Here is a 17,841-nt window from a genome sequence, read left to right as displayed (position 1 = left end):
TGGGATTACAGGTGTGAGCCACCATACCTGGCTGCTATAATTTTTTTTTCTTAATAGATACAGGGTCTCCCTGTGTTGCCCAGGCTGCTCTCATACTCCTGGGCTCCCACTTTGGCCTCTCAAAGTGCTGGGACTACAGACATGAGGCACTGCACCCAGCCATAAATATTTTGAGTGTGGATGAATCTTAAGGTTTTTTTTTTTTTTTTTTTTTTTTGAGATGGAGTCTCGCTCTGTAGCCCAGGCTGGAATGCAGTGGCCGGATCTCAGCTCACTGCAAGCTCCGCCTCCCGGGTTCAGGCCATTCTCCTGCCTCAGGCTCCCGAGTAGCTGGGACTACAGGCGCCTGCCACCTCACCCAGCTACTTTTTTTGTACTTTTTAGTAGAGACGGGGTTTCACCGTGTTCACCAGGATGGTCTCGATCTCCTGACCTCGTGATCCGCCCGTCTCGGCATCCCAAAGTGCTGGGATTACAGGTTTGAGCCACCGCGCCTGGCTGAATCTTAAGGTTTTAAAGAGGCTTTGCTTAGAAATTGCAGAAATCAGTCCAGCAGAGTGGCCTATGCTTGTAATCCCAGCACTTTGGGAGGCCAAGGAGGGCAGATTGCTTGAATCCAGGAGTTCGAGACCAGCCTGAGCAACATGGCAAAACCCCATCTCTACAAAAAATTTAAAAAAATAGCCAGGTGTATGGTATACACCTGTGTTCCCAGCTATTTGGAAGGCTGAGGTGAGAGGATCATCTGAGCCTGGGAGGTGGAGGTTGCAGTGAGTTGAGATCATGCCACTGCACTCTAGCTTTGGTGACAGAGTGAGAACCTGTCTCAAAAATAAATTGCAGAAATCAATCTGTGACTTGGCTAACAGTTTGTGGATAACGTAGTTCAAAGGTATGTGAAAGGGCTTCAGATGTACTGCTTCCTGGCCCAGCACAGTAAGGATCATTTACGTGCCTTCACTTACAAGATCTTGCCCTGTCACTGAAAAGCTTCCAGATAGAGCTAGCTATATACAACTCTCTCAAAGAACAGCAGCTAGGAGCATTTGATAAATGCTTAGAAAAACTTAGCTTACATTTTCTTTTCAGCCAGCTGGAGCCTATTGGCTTTTGAAATTAACAGGAAGGAACAGGCACTGGAAGGAGCTTCATAAACCATCAACCCAGTCTTATCTCCATAGCAACGTGGTTTTCTCACATCTGAATAAAAAAACAAAAAAGCTGCCAACTTCTTGACAGTAAATATGGGACAGATCAAATTCAACTAAAACTCTCAATGTCTAGCTATCAGTCTTGAATCAGCTTTTGGGTCTGTAGCTAGAGACAGATTATTTGTTTGGAGTAGGGCTTAACTGGACAAGCTAAAGCTTTGGAGGCAAAATTCCTTGTGGGCTTCAAATAGAAATATAGCCAGGTCACTAAAGAGGGAAAAGGGATAGAAAAAATATGAATTAAACCAGGTGTGGTGGCTCATACCTGTAATCCCAACACCTTGGGAGGATCGCTTGAGCCCAAGAATTCAAGACCAGCCTGGGCAACACAGGGAGACTCCAGCTCTACAAAAAATTCAAAAGTTAGCTGGGTGTGGTGGCATGTATTTGTGGTCCTAGTTACTTTGGAGGCTGAGGTGGTAGGATCACTTGAGCCCAGGAGGTCGAAGCTGCAGTGGGCTGTGATCACACCACTGCACTGCAGCCTGGGCAGCAGGAGACCTTGTCTCAAAAAAAATGAAAGAAAAAAGATGGAATTGTGGGAACATTTTCGGTCTGTTTATATAAATACAAACATAAAATTACCCCAATTGCAGTCTCCTGTTTATTCCACACTACCTCATCCTTTTTTGCAGACAGCAGGGAAAAAACTGGCACAATAGTCAAAATTGCCGGGCTTGGTGGCTCACGCCTGTAATCACAGCACTTCATGAGGCAGAGGTGGGCAGATTATCTGAGGTCAGGAGTTCGAGACTAGCTTGACTAATATAGTGAAACCCCATCTCTACTAAGAATACAAAATTAGCTGGGCATGGTGGCACATGCCTGTAATCCCAGCTCCTTGAGAGGCTGAGGCAGGAGAATCGCTTGAACCTGGGAGGCAGAGGTTGCAGTGAGCCGAGATCGCGCCATTGCACTCCAGCCTGGGCAACAAGAGCGAAACTCCGTCTCAAAAAAAAAAAAAAAAAAGTCAAAATTTTGCACCTCTACCCTGAAACCCTTTCAGTCCCAAAGTAGCACAACTTTGCTAGGATTCTTAAAACCACACATTCTGAAGAAAAGTAAACTTCCACATATGTTACTGACCTAATTCTACTCTTAAAATGGGAGTTATCGGCCGGGCGCGGTGGCTCAAGCCTGTAATCCCAGCACTTTGGGAGGCCGAGACGGGTGGATCACGAGGTCAGGAGATCGAGACCATCCTGGCTAACACGGTGAAACCCCGTCTCTACTAAAAAATACAAAAAACTAGCCGGGCGAGGTGGCGGGCGCCTGTAGTCCCAGCTACTCGGGAGGCTGAGGCAGGAGAATGGCGGGAACCCGGGAGGCGGAGCTTGCAGTGAGCCGAGATCTGGTCACTGCGCTCCAGCCTGGGCGACAGAGCAAGACTCCGTCTCAAAAAAAAAAAAAAAAAAAAAAGGGAGTTATCACCCATCAATTCCAATCTATCGCCCTCTTCTGTGTAGCAGTCGCCTGGCTGCTTAGAAATCCCAATAGCATCGTAGAGATCCATGGGAAAACACAGGGAAACTAGAAGTCAGGACCCTTCTTGCAGTTTCCCAAGATGGGTGTGGGTTGTTTCAGCCTGTCTTATTTCCTTTCCACCTACAAGTCTGCCATATTTGCTTTTCTAAGACTGCAGTCCTCTTAAAATTGATAGCAGGAAACCTTTGATGGCTACTTGTCCCCAGCTTTAATTGGGTCTTTTCAGGAAAAGGCATCAATTCACACTTGTTCCTGGCCACAGCAAAGCACAGCACAGCACAGCAGGCTGATAATGTAAATTCCTGCAAAGCCTTTATTAGAAGAGCATTAAGACTGCTGCTCAGAAACATTTACTTTCCCCTAAGACCACCTTCTTTCTAGGCAGGGGAAGGGGCTAGACAAGGGTCCTGGAATCCATTTCATTATCCCAACTTTGTTTTGAGCTTATTTCCATTTTATAGCCATAGAAAGCTTCAAGTACTACGACACATCCATCACCACAACCTGAGGCCAAAGGCCCAGAACATTCTATAGCAATGTCTTAACAAATATCCTTAAATACTGATTTTCAAATTAGGACTAAGATTTAATTTAAATGTTTCTTTGCGATGCACAACAGCTGCAGGATGGGTGAGAATGTGACTAAAGAGTACTGAAATGCCCCACAGAAACTTACTTCTGTAAGGATGGACTCATCCCCACCAACCTGGACATCTGATCAAGTGACAATCTTCAATGCTGTTATTTGAACAAATTGTAATTCACACACATACACATCTGCAACAGATTTATTTTTTAAAGGAATGGACTGAGAGAAAACAACATGGGCAGAAGTATGGAATAGAAAATAAATACAAATGTAGGCTATTCTGCTAATTGTTTTATAACCACAACAAACTAGTACAGAGAATGCCCTGTACAAAACACAACAAAGGTTCAAACATCGAGGTGTTCCCTTAGCAAGGCTGAAAATTTCAGTCTCTGGTATTTGGAATTTAGGCTGCAGTCCTTGTTTTTGGATGGATCACTGGGTGTGTGGCACAGTCCATGCTTTTAACCAGATTTGAACAGAAGAATGGCCACTTGGCCCAGGTAGAAGTAGATGAAGTGTTTGGTTTCATGTGTCACGTAACTGCCGAAGTTCCTTCCCACGATGCAATGCCAGGTGGGATTGTACTTCTTGTCAAATTCCTGGGAAAGACAAAAGAAAAGAACTAGAATTTTAATTACCAGAGGTCAGTGTTTGCCTCCTGGATAAGCCAGAGCCTGTAGGGGCAGAAAGGAGGAACGTCAGCATCTGCAAATTCTTAGAATGAAAGAATGTTCCCCAGCTCCAAGACGCCTACATAGTGCATTAATACAAACATACTTGCAGTCTGAGCTAAGATGGGAATGGAGGCTGAGGAGGTCAAAGGACAAAAGGTCAGCCTTAAAGACAGGGTGCTTTGTTATTATGGTAATTACACCTTCATACCTTCTATAATATTCTTATTCACTGACAGAAGGTGACATTAACAGGTGTGGTTTATCATGTTCTATGTAGAGAACCACCCTACTGTATTTGCCATGCCCCCAATTCCAAGAAAATGGTAAAAAATTAGCCCATCCCATTCCTCATCACAAAGATCTTAACTGCATCTCTGCAACACAAGACTTTTCCAAAAGGATAAAACTTCAAACAACATTGTATACCAAATGATTGCGGATCAAAATTAAATTTACAGGGACACAATACTGAAGCACTCCACTGTTGCCGTAAAAAATGCTGTAAACAGAATCTGTCAACTGGCCAAGTTTTATCCTTAATATCCAAACAGCCGTCCTCTCCACATCTGTCCGGATGATACTAATCTACTACCCTGTCCACTAGGTTAGCAAGTTGTAGGAACAACTCGTCGCCATTTATCCCACCCCAAGAGGTACTGGGGAGTAGAATGCCTGTGGGGGGCACTGGGTGCCAACCGTAATCTTTCTCTACAAAAGTCTTACAAGTGTTTGTGGAGAGTCACACAAGATTTAGCTACTCTAACAGCACGCAGTGCGAAAACTTCTTTTAAAGCTATGAAGAGGAGTAACGCTCTTGCAAGCTAGACGCACGCACTGCTGCGTTTGTCAAAAAAGGCATTTATTTCTGTTCCATCTTAAGTCTTTCATCTTCCCATTCTCGACTGGAACCCTCCCACGGCTTAGGCTGCCAGCTTTCTTCCCTTCCAGCAAACACTGCTCGAGAAGTTGGCAGTCCTGCCGGCTTTCTAGACTGCCATTTGCCAAGCCCCCACCCCAGCCCCCAGCCCCGCCACCACCCACTTTCCCTCAACTCCCCACTGGAAGGCTGGCAAGATCTCCCCGGCCCGGCTGGAAACACCCACGCAGCTCCCCCCTTCGGAACACCCAGATGGATCCTCGGCGCAGGAACCACACAGAAGGGGGAACCGCTGCTCCCAGGTCTTAGATACCGTTGCTAGGTGGCGCTTTCCCCCCGCGGAGCTGGATAATTAAAAAAAAAAAAAAAAAACTTCGGACGCCGGGGGTCTGGTCTTCTCCAGGGGAGTGCAAAATGCATCTGCGTCCTTTCTGGAAGCTTCTACACCCCGAGCCGCCAGGGGTGTTCCCGGGACCTGTCAGGCGCCCTGGGAAAGCAGGATCGAGGGGAAGGAACTCCCTGCTCCCGGCTGCGCCTCGGCCCCCGCGCCCATCCTCACCTTCTTGATATGAGCCGCAATGTCCTTCTCTATGTTGTATTTCTCCAGCGCCTGAGTAGCGCACTCCACCGAGTCCTGTTGCATCTCTTCCGACATGTCCGCATTTTTGATCACGGCCTTTCGGTCGCACATGGTTACCTAGTGGGCAAGGCCTGAGGTAAGGGTTTGAGTTGGGCCGCGCCCCCCAGGCACTAACTGCCCCCACCCCGGCCGGCGCTACAACGGGACGACGCCCCCCACCCCACTTCTCAGGAAGCGAGGGCTACGCGGCGGGCTAAGTCCAGAGTGGGGCGAAATAAGACAGCGAGGACACCCCCTGGCCCCCCGAGTTTCTCACCGTGGAGAAGGGGGCTGGCCGACTGCAACGGTCTCCTGGGGGAGGTGCTTGCACAGGTCAGGCCCTCGCAGAGCTGCCGTCGCTACCGAAGCCGTGGCGCATCTAAGCAGCCCCACGGCAGCCGCCGCCGCCTAGTGCTCAGGCCCCGCCCTGCTCTCGCCGGCCCCGCCCCTCGCCGCGCGACCCTATTGGCTTGACGCAGCCCACGGCATTCTTCCATTGGTCCAGGGACTCCATGGTTCCCTCAGGATCTTTCTCCTGCATTTTGTTGCAGACCACAATGCACCGCTCACGGCGTCGGTTGCCCCGGCAATGGGCCCCACGCGGCGAGGCCCACACACACACCCAGAAGGTGGAGCCCCGGCCCGGTTGCGAGGACCACCCAGCTGTCTGGAGAGGTAGGAAGGCAGCTTCTGCCTGGGCCAAGGGAAGTGATTCCAAATTCACGGAGGTTGTCCCAGGGTGTGTTCTCGAACAACAGTCTCTAGAAGTTGGTGGCCATCCCTGCCCCCACTCCCCCACCACGACAGGTCGCAGGATCTCCGACCCCAGGTTAGCAGGATTATGACAGAAGTGGCCTCTCCCTTTACTGAAGGTATCTCTGAAGCAGGGCCGGCTTCGTGGGCAAACCAGCGGTGCAGTCTTACAGGAGGGGCCCTTACGTTTTCATTTTGCACTGGGCCCCATTTGTAGTGGTTCTGCTCTGAAATATTTAGGAGAGGGCATCCTCAGGATTGAGGGAGGGCTTCAAGGAGAGAGGGTGTTTCCTTACGAGTAAGGGATTATCCCCAAGAGTGGGGTCTCTGCCAAGCAATGCGGACATCTTTAAGGGGGTGGGGATGGGGATCCGGGTGGATTTGGGAGTGTTGAGCCCCGGGGTTTTTGTCCAGGGTGAGGCTTCTTGCTCAGGTGAGGCAGTCTTTCCTGTGTGGGAGAGATTCTTGGTTGGGATTTATCTCTGAGGAGGAGGTATCCTAATGGACGAAAAAGTGGCCCTTAGAGGGATGACGTCCCCTCTAGCTTAGGGAGGAGACACGAAGTGGTTAAAAAAGCAAGATCTTGGGGGAGTTGAGGGACAAGTCAGATCTGGATTTAAATCCCAGCATTGTCATTTACTAGCTATTTGAATGTTTTCTTTAAGTAAAGGAGGACCAAGTGTAAAAGGAAACCAGTTCATATGCTTGTTAGCAGTATAAAACATTTGAAGTTCTCTCAGCACAATGTGAGGCACATAGTAAATGATCAATGAATCTTATCAATAATTGTCAGTTTATAGAACTATCCCAAAGACCACAGCAAGGTTTTGAACAACCAGCTCTGAAATGCCTATAATGTATTTTTGAACCTCCATAAATAAGTTATCAGGTTAATCATGTATCTGGAAGTCTCCTATTTACATTTCTACATTTTTCTCTTGACCACCTACTCTCTACTTAAAACAATTTGTGGCTGGGCATGGTAGCTCGCACCTGTAATCCCAGCACTTTGAGAAGCCGAGCGGAGGGGATCGCTTGAGCTCAGGAGTTGGAGACCAGCCTGGGCAATATGGCCAAACCCCATCTCAAAAAATAAAAATAAAACAATCTGAGCAGAGACACACAACTCCAGAAAGAAAAAGATGGGAATAGGCCGAGTGCAGTGGCTCATGCCTATAATCCCAGCACCGTGGGAGGCCGAGGCGGGTGGATCACCTGAGGTAAGGATTTCGAGACCAGCCTGGCCAACATGGAGAAACCCCATCTCTACTAAAAATACAAAATTAGCCGGGCGTGGTGGCACATGCCTGTAATCCCAGATACTCAGGAGGCTGAGGCAGGAGAATCACTTGAACCTGGGAGGCAGAGTCTGTAGTGAGCCGAGATTGTGCCATTGCACTCAGCCTGGGCAACAGGAGCGAAAGTCCGTCTCAAAAAAAAAAAAAAAAAAAAGGAAAAAAATGGGAATAATTAGAACCTCTTCAGGTTCAACATATGCATATCAATTAAATCAACAGCTTTTTCCAGTTCCATGCTTCTAATGGTGAGATTCAGGGTTTGAGAAGTTATAATATTCCTATATAGTACTTCTCTTGAGGAAGAAACAGGTTGACAAGTGAGGACCCTGGAAATGCAGATGACACTAAAGTAAAGCCACGGTGACTCCACTAAGTAGAAACCCCAGGGAAATTTCCTAAATCATCCTCATGATTTTTTTTCGTGTCTACACTACCTCTATTATTATTTATTTAATTTTTGCTATAATAATACTATCATTATAATATAATAATGTAATTGTTCATCAATAATACCTTATATAGCCGGGCGTGGTGACTCACGCCTGTAATCCCAGCACTTTGGGAGGCCGAGGAGGGCAGATCACAAGGTCAGGAGATCAAGACCATCCTGGCTAACATGGTGAAATCCCGTCTCTACTAAAAATACAGAAAAAAAATAAATTAGCCGGGCATGGTGGTGAGTGCCTATAGTCCCAGCTAGTTGGGAGGCTGAGGCAGGAGAATGGCGTGAACCTGGAGGCTGAGCTTACAGTGAGCCAAGATCGTGCCACTGCACTCCAACCTGGGAGACAGAGCAAGACTCTGTCTCAAAAATAAATAAATAAATAATAAAAAGTAATACTTTATATATTATTTAATAATTTTCTTTGAACTCCCTTTATTTTTTAAATAAGTATACTTTTTGTTTTATTTTATTTTTTTGAGATGGAGTCTCGCTCTGTTGCCCAGACTGGAGTGCAGTGGCGTGATCTGGGTTCAAGCGATTCTTCTGCCTTGGCCTCCTGAGTAGATGGGATACAGGTGCACACCACCATGCCAGGCTAATTTTTCTATTTTTGTAGAGACAGGGTCTTGCCATGTTGGCCAGGCTGGTCTCCAACTCCTGAGCTCAAGTGATCCGCCTGCCTTGGCCTCCCTAAGTTTTGGGATTACAGGCGTGAGCTACCGCACCCAGCCTAATTAGTATGCTTTTAAAAGACAAATTTATATCATTACCGTAAATGGAAAGCCAGTCTCACTGGCCATAAATAGAAGGTAACTATAAAATATAAATATTATAATATAAAACATTTATTTTTGCATTGTTAAACTGATCTCGGACACTGTAAGTGATATGTGTCCTACACTTGAAAAATGCTGCCCTGGAGGAGGGTTCTTAAATGGGGTCCACGGCCAGATTGCAAAGGTTTCCCAAGCCCTCTGGAATTGTGCACAAAAATGTATGTAGTGCTTACAGGCATTTTTCCAAACAGAGGATCCTTAGCTTCCATCAGACTCACAAAGGGATTCAGAACCTAAGGAGGATTAAAAAGAAAAAGAAAAACTGTTGTACAATAACCCAAACTCCTAGAATAAATGTGAGATTCCTTCACCAGGTCCCCCTGAAGTGGCCCATATGGGGTTCTATAGCATCACACATTTTGGCAACTTACTATATCTACTCCTGCCTGATAAACTTGCTTAAAAATCCTTCTACACCTGAAAACCTGCATTTTTCATTCTTGCCAAAGGAAATTATAACTAGGAGTTGTTAACGTTTCTGAGAGCACAGGCCTTGGAATCAACCTAAGCTATGAGCTCCTTCAAGTTAGTTAACCTCTCCAAGATACAGGTTCCTGATTGTTATTTTTTTATTTTTTGAGACAGAGTCTTGCTGTGTCGCCCAGGCTGGAGTATAGTGGCACGATCTCTGCTCACTGCAAGCTCCGCCTCCCAGGTTCGCAGCATTCTCCTGCCTCAGCCTCCCGAGTAGCTGGGACTACAGGTGCCTGCCACCATGCCCGGCTAATTTTTTGTATTTTCGGTAGAGATGGGGTTTCACCCTGTTAGCCAGGATGGTCTCAATCTCCTGACCTGGTGATCTGCCCACCTCAGCCTCCCAAAGTGCTGGGATTACAGGCGTGAGCCACCGCGCCCAGCCCTGATTGTTATTTTTTATTTTTATTTATTTATTTATTTATTTTTTGAGACGGACTTTTGCTCTGTCACCCAGGCTGAAGTGCAGTAGTGCGATCTCAGCTCACTGCAACCTCCCCCTCCCGGGTTCAAGCGATTCTCTTGCCTCAGCCTCCTGAGTTGCTGGGATTACATGCGTTAGTCACTACTCCTGGCTAATTTTTGTGTTTTTAGTAGAGACAGGGTTTCACCATGTTGGCCAGGCTGGTCTCGAACTCCAGACTTCAGGTGATCCACCCACCTCGTAGGTTCCTGATTTTTAAATGGAGATCACATCTTCGTTATAGGTTGGTGGCAGGGATATTAAATAATGCATCTAGAGACCTAGCCATGGTATAATAAATGGTAGCTACTGCCACTATGTATTGAGACCTTACCATGTGCCAGACATTTTAGACACATTATCTCATTGGCTTCTCATAATAATTCTACAAGGTAAGAACTGTTTGTCTCTTTATTACACAGATGAAGAAAATGAGGTTCAAAGAGATGATGTCCCTTACCTAAAGTCACAGTGATAGAAAGTGACAGAGCTGGGATTTGAATCCTGATCTGACTCCACAGTCCCACATGGTAGGTGGAACCTCTGAGCTATACCTAAACAAGGGGAGCTGATGCCTCAGAACAGAGTGATGTCCCTGGAGACACTAAGCATCCTTGGCCCCTGGTGAGAGCTCCCTAAATATATGTGGATGGATGGATGGATGGATGGATGGATGGATGGATGGATGGATGGAAGGAAGGAAGGAAGCATGGATAGTTCAGACTACTTCAGCCTTGATTCCTCAGCAACAAACACCTCAAACTTGACCCTACATTGGTCCTTGGCTGTCATGATCTTCCTTGGACAGAATCACCTTTCAACTCCGGTCATCACACTTTCCCAGGGCCCTCAGAAAGCCCTTCAGAGTTGTAACTCACAGGCAGGCTGAGGGATTCTTTGGGGGTCTGCAGCTCTCCTCACCTCATCCACAAGTAGGACCATGGCCTGTGCCTCACTACTGCCCCAGCATCACTCTGTTCCCAGCCCAGTCCAGCAATCACTTGTCTAGCTTTCTGGGACCTGAGTACTTTCTTGGACCATGAGTCCTGTGACCACCCTAGCAGCTCTAACCCTCCCTTACCTGAAAGGAAGTGTGAAGTGACCTTGCAGGCCCCAGAGTGGATTGAAGACCCCGTCGAGAAAGGAGGCACCATGTGGGAGAGAATGCAAGGCCTAGGTCTGAATCCAGAAGCTTCCACCCCATGAAGAAGGGCTGGCACCAGCCGGGGCCTGGCAGGGGAGCTGAGCTTTGGAGCCAAGGACTGTACTGCAGTGCAGGGAGAGTGAGGCCAGAAAGGCTGAGACAACTCAGGGAAGGAAAACCTCCCTTCTGGCTAATAGCCAAGCATCGCCTGAGTAGACCGACACTCTACTGTCCACAGGGGCAGCAGATGAAGACACATTCAGAGAGGACTAACAGGCCCCCTCAGCTCCCAGTCAGAGGGCAGAGCAACCCAGAACAGACGTTAAAGGAACAGACTCTGAGGTCAGGAAGCCTTGGGTGTTCATCTGTCCCTACTAAGCCATGTGACGTTAGGCAAGTGAGTCCACCTCTCTGAGACTCAGGTTCCTCATCTGTACAATGGGGATTATAAGAGTCCTTGTTTCTCAGGGACAATGTGAGGATTGAGATGGTACGCATAGAGAATGTAGTGCACTACTGGGCATGTGGCAAACATCAGTGATGCTAGTTACCGTTTATCATTAGTGTTTCTGTAGACCAGGACTTCTCAACCTTAGCACTATTCACCTTTTGGGCTAGAAAGTTTTTTTGTTGTGGGGAGCTGTCCTATGCATTTGAGGATGTTTAACAGCACCCCTGGCCTCTACCCACTAGATGCCAATCACACCACACCCCCAGTTTCAACAACCAAAAATGTCTGCAGATGGTGCCGAATGTCTCCTGGAGGGTGAAATCATTCCCCAGCAGTTGAAAACCACCACCCTAAACAATCTGGACTGAGTTTGAATGTCACAGATCCCAAGCTCACAGCTCCATGTAAAGGCCACAAGGCAGGCAGGCCTACTTACAGATGAAGGAACGGAAAGAGCAACAATTACAGATCGAGCTGGCTAGCTCCCGTGTAGACTAAGAGGCAGGATCTGTAGTCTGCTCTAGGAGCTAACAAGGCCTCTGTGACTCAGTAGGCGACCTCAGTGTCACTCTTTAATTATATGCAAAGTGGTCTTGAGTTAACTTTTAATTATTCTAGGGCTCTAAACAAGAAAATAGGTAGTTGGTATCTGATTTCTGGCATCTAGATTCTGATTCACTGACTGGGAGAAAATCTGACTCTCCAGAACTCTTTCAGAGTTCATTTGGCCCTTCATTTATGACTCTGGGGAGATTTCTGAGCAAGAACTGTCAGGGCCTGAGTCAGGCCCTGTTCCAGGTGCTGGAAATGCACAAGAGAACAAAAAAGCAAAGTTCCTTCTTCATGGAACTTATAGCAGGAGAATAAAGATAAAATCAAGCAAAAATATTTATCCCTGATAAGGGTAGTGGATAAAAATAAAATAGAATAGGCCAGGCACGGTGGCTCACGCCTGTAATCCTAGCTCTTTGGGAGGCCAAGGTGGGCAGACTGGCTGAGCTCAGGAGTTCGAGACCAGCCTGGGCAACACGGTGAAATCCCGTCTCTACTAAAATATAAAAAATTAGCTGAGTGTGGCAGCATGCACCTGTAGTCCAGCTACGCAGGAGGCTGAGGCAGGAGAATTGCTTGAACCCAGGAGGCGGAGGTTTCAGTGAGCTGAGATTGTGCCACTGCACTCCAGCCCAGGTGACAGAGTAAGACTCCAACCTCAAAAACAATCAAATAAAATAAGTAGAATAAGAGAACCAAGCGTCACTGGGTGAGGGGTCTTGTTTTAAAGAGTTTTCTAGGAAGACTTCTCTGAGAAGGTACCATTTGAGCCAAGACTTGATGACCTGGCTCCTGCATGAGGGCGGAGTGTGGGGAAGCTGATGGGAGCAGTGAGAGAGGTGGGAGCAGTTAGAGGCTATTGCAGCAGTCCATGTAAGAAGGAATGGTGGCTTGGACAAGGAGGTGGTGGCAGAGATGGGGCAGAGATGGCCAGATTCCAGAGGTATTCTGAAGGTAGAGCTGACAGATTTGCTGAGGAATTGGATGCAGAATAGGAGGGAACCAGAGGCAGTCAAGGATAACTCCAGACTTGTGAACTGAACAATGAGAAGAATGGATTGAGATGGGGAAGTCTGGCAGAGGAAACAAAAAGTTCTGTTTTGGCCATGTTAAGTCTGAGATGCCTACTAGATATTCCAAGTGGAGATGTCAAATATGCAGTTGGATATATGAGTTCTGGGAAGAGGGCCAGCCTTGAGCTATAATTTGGAGAGTCATCAGCTTATAGGTGACATTTAAAGCCACGGGACTGGATGAGATCACCACTGAGAGCGGAGTACGTGTAGATGGAAGTAATGCTTATTCAGCTAGCAATATTCTCTGAGCTTTTACTATGGGCCAGGCCCAGAGCTAGGTGCTAGGTACAGAGATGGACTTCCCTTGGCACCTGCCCCAGAGAAGCTCTATTGCTTACTTAATTTTCCTGCGTAAGTGCTTTGGCCATGTGGAGGATGAGCCTTGAGTTCCTACCCTGCCTCCTAGTCACTTAGTCTTTTTTTTTTTTTTTTTTTTTTTTGAGACAGAGTTTCATTCTTGTTGCCTAGGCTGGAGTGCAATGACGTGATCTTGGCTCACCGCAACCTCCGCCTCCTGGGTTCAAGCGATTCTCCTGCCTCAGCCTCCTGAGTAGGTGGGATTACAGGCATGCACCACCATACCAGGCTAATTTTTTGTATTTTTAGTAGAGATGGGGTTTCTCCATGTTGGTCAGGCTGGTCTTGAACCCCCGACCTCATATGATACACCCACCTTGGCCTCCCAAAGTGCTAGGATTACAGGCATTAGCCACCGCACCCTGACTCATTTTTTCAACAGACATTTGTTGAGCACCTGCTTGATACAAGGCCCCCATCTAGGCACAAGGGACATGAAAGGAAGCAAGTCAGACACAGTTCCTATCCTCTTGGAGTTTACATTTTATATGTGGAGACAGACATTGAACAGGATGCACATAGGATCACAGGATGTCACAAATGCAGTGGAGGAGAAAGATAGGCTGGTGTGAGAGCTGTTAATGGGGGCTCTGCTCTAGCCTGGGAGGCAAGGAAGGCTTTTCCAGGAGTCACATTAGAGAAACAATCTATCCAAGCAGGGAACTAGGCTGGGGGAAGTGCAGGGAGCTTTTTAGGTGGAAAGAACAGCATGTTCAAAGGCCTAAAGCTGGAAGGAGGCTGACTTGGCTCCAGAGAAGCTGTTGGGGGAGTGTGGGAGAGACAAGGCAGGGAGTAGGGGTGGGGAGCAGCCAGACCTTTGGAGTCTTATAAGCCTGGTTAAGACACGTGGACTGTATTCTGCGGTCACCAGTGGCTCTGTTGAGGTGGGAAATTAAAAAAATAATAAAATTAAAAAGAAAGAGAAATAAGTTTTCCTGTATTAGGCTGACTTGTACCAGAGGCAGCAACAGGCACAACCCAGACCCAGGAAAATTCTTGATAATATTATCTAATGTGCTCTGGAGACTTTCCCAGCACTCCCTCAACATAGGGAGAAGAAAAGCAAATTTTCCTTTGTTTTATGGAATGAGTTTATAGATTCCTGTTCTCTGTGACTAGTGACTTCAAGTATTGTTTTATCTAAGCAGTAGAGTGAAGGTCATGAACCTCTGAGCTGGCCTGAGTTACGGCCACCTGGGCGCCATAGTGAAGGTTATGGGATAAGCCTGTGCCTAGGCAAACTTAGATAACGGACATCTGGGTTGCTTGGCAACGGTCATGTGCAATCCTGAGTTTGTCCTGCCTCTGTATCCCTGCTTTCATGCCACTGTAAGCTTGCTTCAAGCTAGCCCACCCCCTTTTGTGAAGTGTATGTAAAAGTCAAGTGCTGTCTTTCTTCCAGGCCCAATCTTTTGGACGTTGAGTCAGCTGGGCCTGAGTGCACTCAATAAATGATTCTGTTTTAGATTGAGACCATCCTGGCTAACATGGTGAAACCCCATCTCTACCAAAAATACAAAAACAAAATTAGTCGGGCGTGGTGGCGGGTACCTGTAATCCCAGCACTTTGGGAGTCTGAGGCGGGCAGATCACGAGGTCAGGAGATCAAGACCATCCTGGCTAACATGGTGAAACCCTGTCTCTACTAAAAATACAAAAAAAATTAGCCAGGCTTGGTGGCGGGCGCCTGTAGTCCCAGCTACTCAGGAGGCTGAGGCAGGAGAATGGCGTGAACCCAGGAGGCGGAGCTTGCAGTGAGCCGAGATCACGCCACTGCACTCCAGCCTAGGCGACAGAGCGAGACTCCGTCTCAAAAAAAAAAAAAAAAAGGATTCTCCTGTTTTAACCTGAGGTTTCTCTCTCGTCCTCCTGAATCCCACAACACTGAAAGGTAGTGGGTAGGGACTCATATGATCAGACGGCCACTGAGGAGGGCAGGTTAGTGGGGCAGCCAAGACACCAGTGAGGAAGTTATTGATTGTTGCATCTTTGCTTCAAGCTCTTGGTTTCTCCATTTTAAACATCTGTTTGCACGCCAGGTGCAATGGCTCATGCCTATAATCCCAGCGCTTTGGGAGGCTAAGGCAGGAGGATGGCTTACCCAGGAGATGGAGACCAGCCTGGGCAATATAGCAAGACCCCATCTCTACCAAAAAATAGAATAAAAAATTAGCTAGTATAGTGGGGTTTGCCTGTAGTTCCAGCTACTCAGGAGGCTAAGGTGGGAGGATTGCTTGAGCAAGAGTTCAAGGCTGCAATGAGATATGATTGCACCACTGCACTCCAGCCTGGGCAACAGAGCGAGACCCTGTCTCAAAAACAAAAACAGAAACATCTGTTTGCAAAGCCCTGGGTCTCTCAGGGGACAGAAAGGGGAATGCAAAGAAGTTGTTTTTCTCTCAGTAAGAGCAGAACGCTTGGTACCCCCAAACTTATCATCTGAGGATCACAAAGTCAGAGCTTAAAGCTGTACATAAAAATCTGTTTCTTCTAGGAGCCACTTCCCCCAAGAAGCTCCAAAAGTATTCTTTCATTAGCAGGGTGCCAAGTGGTTTTGGCCAGAGCCTCTGCGACTCTTTTCTCTGTGACCATTTTCCATTTCAGCTCATATAAATCAACCTACCTGAATGTATGGATCCTTTACTGCAAAGCTATAAAGTAAAATAATGTAATTAGTGCAGCCAGCTGCAGCTGTCCTCAAACTCAGTGTCATGGCCAGTACACATGGGAAATGTTTACAGGAGTTTTAATCAATTTTCTTTCCTGACACCCATTTTTTATTAAAAGTTACAAAAATAATAAATGCACATGGTAGAAGATACAGAAGAACACAAGGAATAAATTATACATGTTAACTGTACAGAGATAACCATTGTCAATATTTTGTCTTAAATACATCTTGTCTACACATAAATACATATTCATATCATATACTACCTATCACACTGTATGTGTGTGTGTGTGTGTGTGTGTGTGTATATATATATATATATTTTTTTTTGAGACAGGGTCTTGCTCTGTCAAATAGGCTGAGTTTGAAACTATAGCCTCAAACTCCCAGACTCAAGGGATCTGACTGCCCCTCCCTCCTAAGTAGCTGGGATCACAGGTGCACACCACCACACCTGGCTAATTTTTTTGATTTTTAATAGAGATGAAATATCACTATGTTGCCCAGGCTGATCTCGAACTCCTGGGTTCAAGCAATCCTCCCACCTTGGCCTCCGAAAGTGCTGGTATTGTAGGCATGAACCACTGAACCTGGCCAATGTATCATTTTTGTTACCTGCTTTTTGTAATCCCAGCACTTTGGGAGGCCGAGGCAAGTGGATCATGAGGTCAGGAGTTCAAGACCAGCCTGGCCAAGATGTTAAAACCCTATCTCTACTAAAAATACAAAAATTGGCCAGGTGTGGTGGTGGGCGCCTGTAATCTCAGCTACTTGGGAGGGTGGGGCAGAGAATTGCTTGAACCCAGGAGGTGGAGGTTGCAGTGAGCCAAGATTGTGCCACTGCACTCCAGTCTGGGCAACGGAGCAAGACTCCGTCTCAAAAAAAAAAAAAAAAAAAAAAACAACCTTCTACAACATTACTATTTACTTATGTTTTTTTGTTTTTTTTTTTTTTTTTTTTTTGAGACGGAGTCTCGCTCTGTTGCCCAGACTGGAGTGCAGTGGCACGATCTCGGCTCACTGCAAGCTCCGCCTCCCGGGTTCACGCCATTCTCCTGCCCCAGCCTCCGGAGTAGCTGGGACTACAGGCGCCCGCCACCACGCCCGGCTAATTTCTTTTTGTATTTTTAGTAGAGACGGGGTTTCACCGTGTTAGCCAGGATGGTCTCGATCTCCTGACCTCGTGATCCGCCCGCCTCGGCCTCCCAAAGTGCTGGGATTACAGGCTTGAGCCACCGCGCCCGGCTACTTATGTATTTTTAAAGATGGGGTCCCACTCTGTCACCCAGGCTGGAGAACAGTGGTACAATCCTAGCTATCCTAGCTCACTGCAGCCTCAAACTCCTGGGCTCAAGCAGTTGTCCTGCCTTGGCCTCCCAAAGTGCTGGGATTACAAGCGTGAGCCACTGCACCCAGCCCAATTTTAATAACTTCTTAATAGTCCATGTGGCCGGGGGTGGTGGCTCATGCCTGTACTCCCAGAACTTTGGGAGGCCGAGGTGGTTGGATCACTTGCAGTCAGAAATTCGAGACCAGTCTGGCCAATATGGTGAAATCCTATCTCTACTAAAAATATAAAAAATTAGCCAGGCGTAGTGGTGTGTGCCTGTAGTCCCAGCTACTTGGGAGGCTGAGGCAGGAGAATTGCTTGAACCCAGGAAGCAAAGCAGAGGTTGCAGTGAGCCGAGATTGCGCTATTGCACTCCAGCCTGGGTGTCACCGTGAGACTCCGTCTCAAAAAAAAAAAAAAAAAAAATAGTCCATGCATAACTTTTTGAAGCAATCACTTATCAATGGACACTTAAGTTGCTTCCAGTTTTTCAGTATTGTTACAGTGCTGTGTTCTGATGAATATCTTTCAAA

At 47.1% G+C, this 17,841-nt stretch overlaps 2 protein-coding genes and 1 long non-coding RNA gene across 8 annotated transcripts in view; 1 reads left to right on the top strand and 2 right to left on the bottom strand.

The window, feature by feature from the left end:
• Positions 1–1,801, top strand: part of LOC144333152 (uncharacterized) — a 48,723-nt gene extending 46,922 nt beyond the window's left edge. For all 3 annotated transcript variants that reach the window (XR_013401566.1, XR_013401567.1, XR_013401565.1), the window contains one exon: positions 716–1,801. This is a non-coding gene — a long non-coding RNA (uncharacterized LOC144333152). The remainder of the gene's footprint in view (positions 1–715) is intronic.
• Positions 1,802–3,468: 1,667 nt separating this feature from the next.
• DYNLL1 (dynein light chain LC8-type 1) lies at positions 3,469–5,883 on the bottom strand. Of its 2 annotated transcripts, none has more exons than XM_015152921.3 (3): positions 5,736–5,839; positions 5,399–5,550; positions 3,469–3,887 (listed from the first exon to the last, which is right to left on the bottom strand). In XM_015152921.3, exons 2-3 carry the CDS (start codon positions 5,528–5,530, stop codon positions 3,750–3,752), a joined length of 270 nt encoding a protein of 89 aa, XP_015008407.1. In that variant the 5' UTR covers positions 5,531–5,550; positions 5,736–5,839; the 3' UTR covers positions 3,469–3,749. The 2 variants fall into 2 exon arrangements, with proteins under 2 accessions (XP_015008407.1, NP_001254529.1); NM_001267600.1 differs by having other exon boundaries at positions 3,471–3,887; positions 5,399–5,536; positions 5,736–5,883.
• A 124-nt stretch (positions 5,884–6,007) lies between these two features.
• Positions 6,008–17,841, bottom strand: part of LOC144333151 (uncharacterized) — a 29,660-nt gene continuing 17,826 nt past the window's right edge. Inside the window, exons 2-4 of one of the 3 annotated variants that reach the window (XM_077955440.1) lie at positions 8,964–9,023; positions 8,023–8,145; positions 6,008–6,659 (exon numbers count right to left, since the gene is read on the bottom strand). Coding sequence is in view for 1 of the 3 variants with exons in the window: in XM_077955435.1 (XP_077811561.1) it covers positions 9,017–9,023 (7 nt within the window). In the remaining 2 variants the exon portion in view is untranslated. Of the gene's footprint in view, positions 6,660–8,022; positions 8,146–8,963; positions 9,024–17,841 lie in introns of those variants that run through there. The other 2 variants (XM_077955436.1, XM_077955435.1) reach the window with 2 other exon arrangements.

Source organism: Macaca mulatta, chromosome 11 (genome assembly GCF_049350105.2).
Source record: "Macaca mulatta isolate MMU2019108-1 chromosome 11, T2T-MMU8v2.0, whole genome shotgun sequence".
Lineage (NCBI taxonomy): Eukaryota > Metazoa > Chordata > Mammalia > Primates > Cercopithecidae > Macaca > Macaca mulatta.
The sequence above is the reverse complement of the archived record's forward strand: the minus strand, read 5'-3'. Positions and strand labels throughout refer to the sequence as shown.

Coding starts and splice junctions, on each gene's coding strand:
- DYNLL1 (NM_001267600.1), bottom strand. CDS start 5,530: ATGTGCGACCGAAAGGCCGTGATCAAAAATGCGGACATGTCGGAAGAG. Junction 3,888..5,398: donor TTGCGGCTCATATCAAGAAG/GTGAGGATGGGC, acceptor TGTCTTTCCCAG/GAATTTGACAAGAAGTACAA.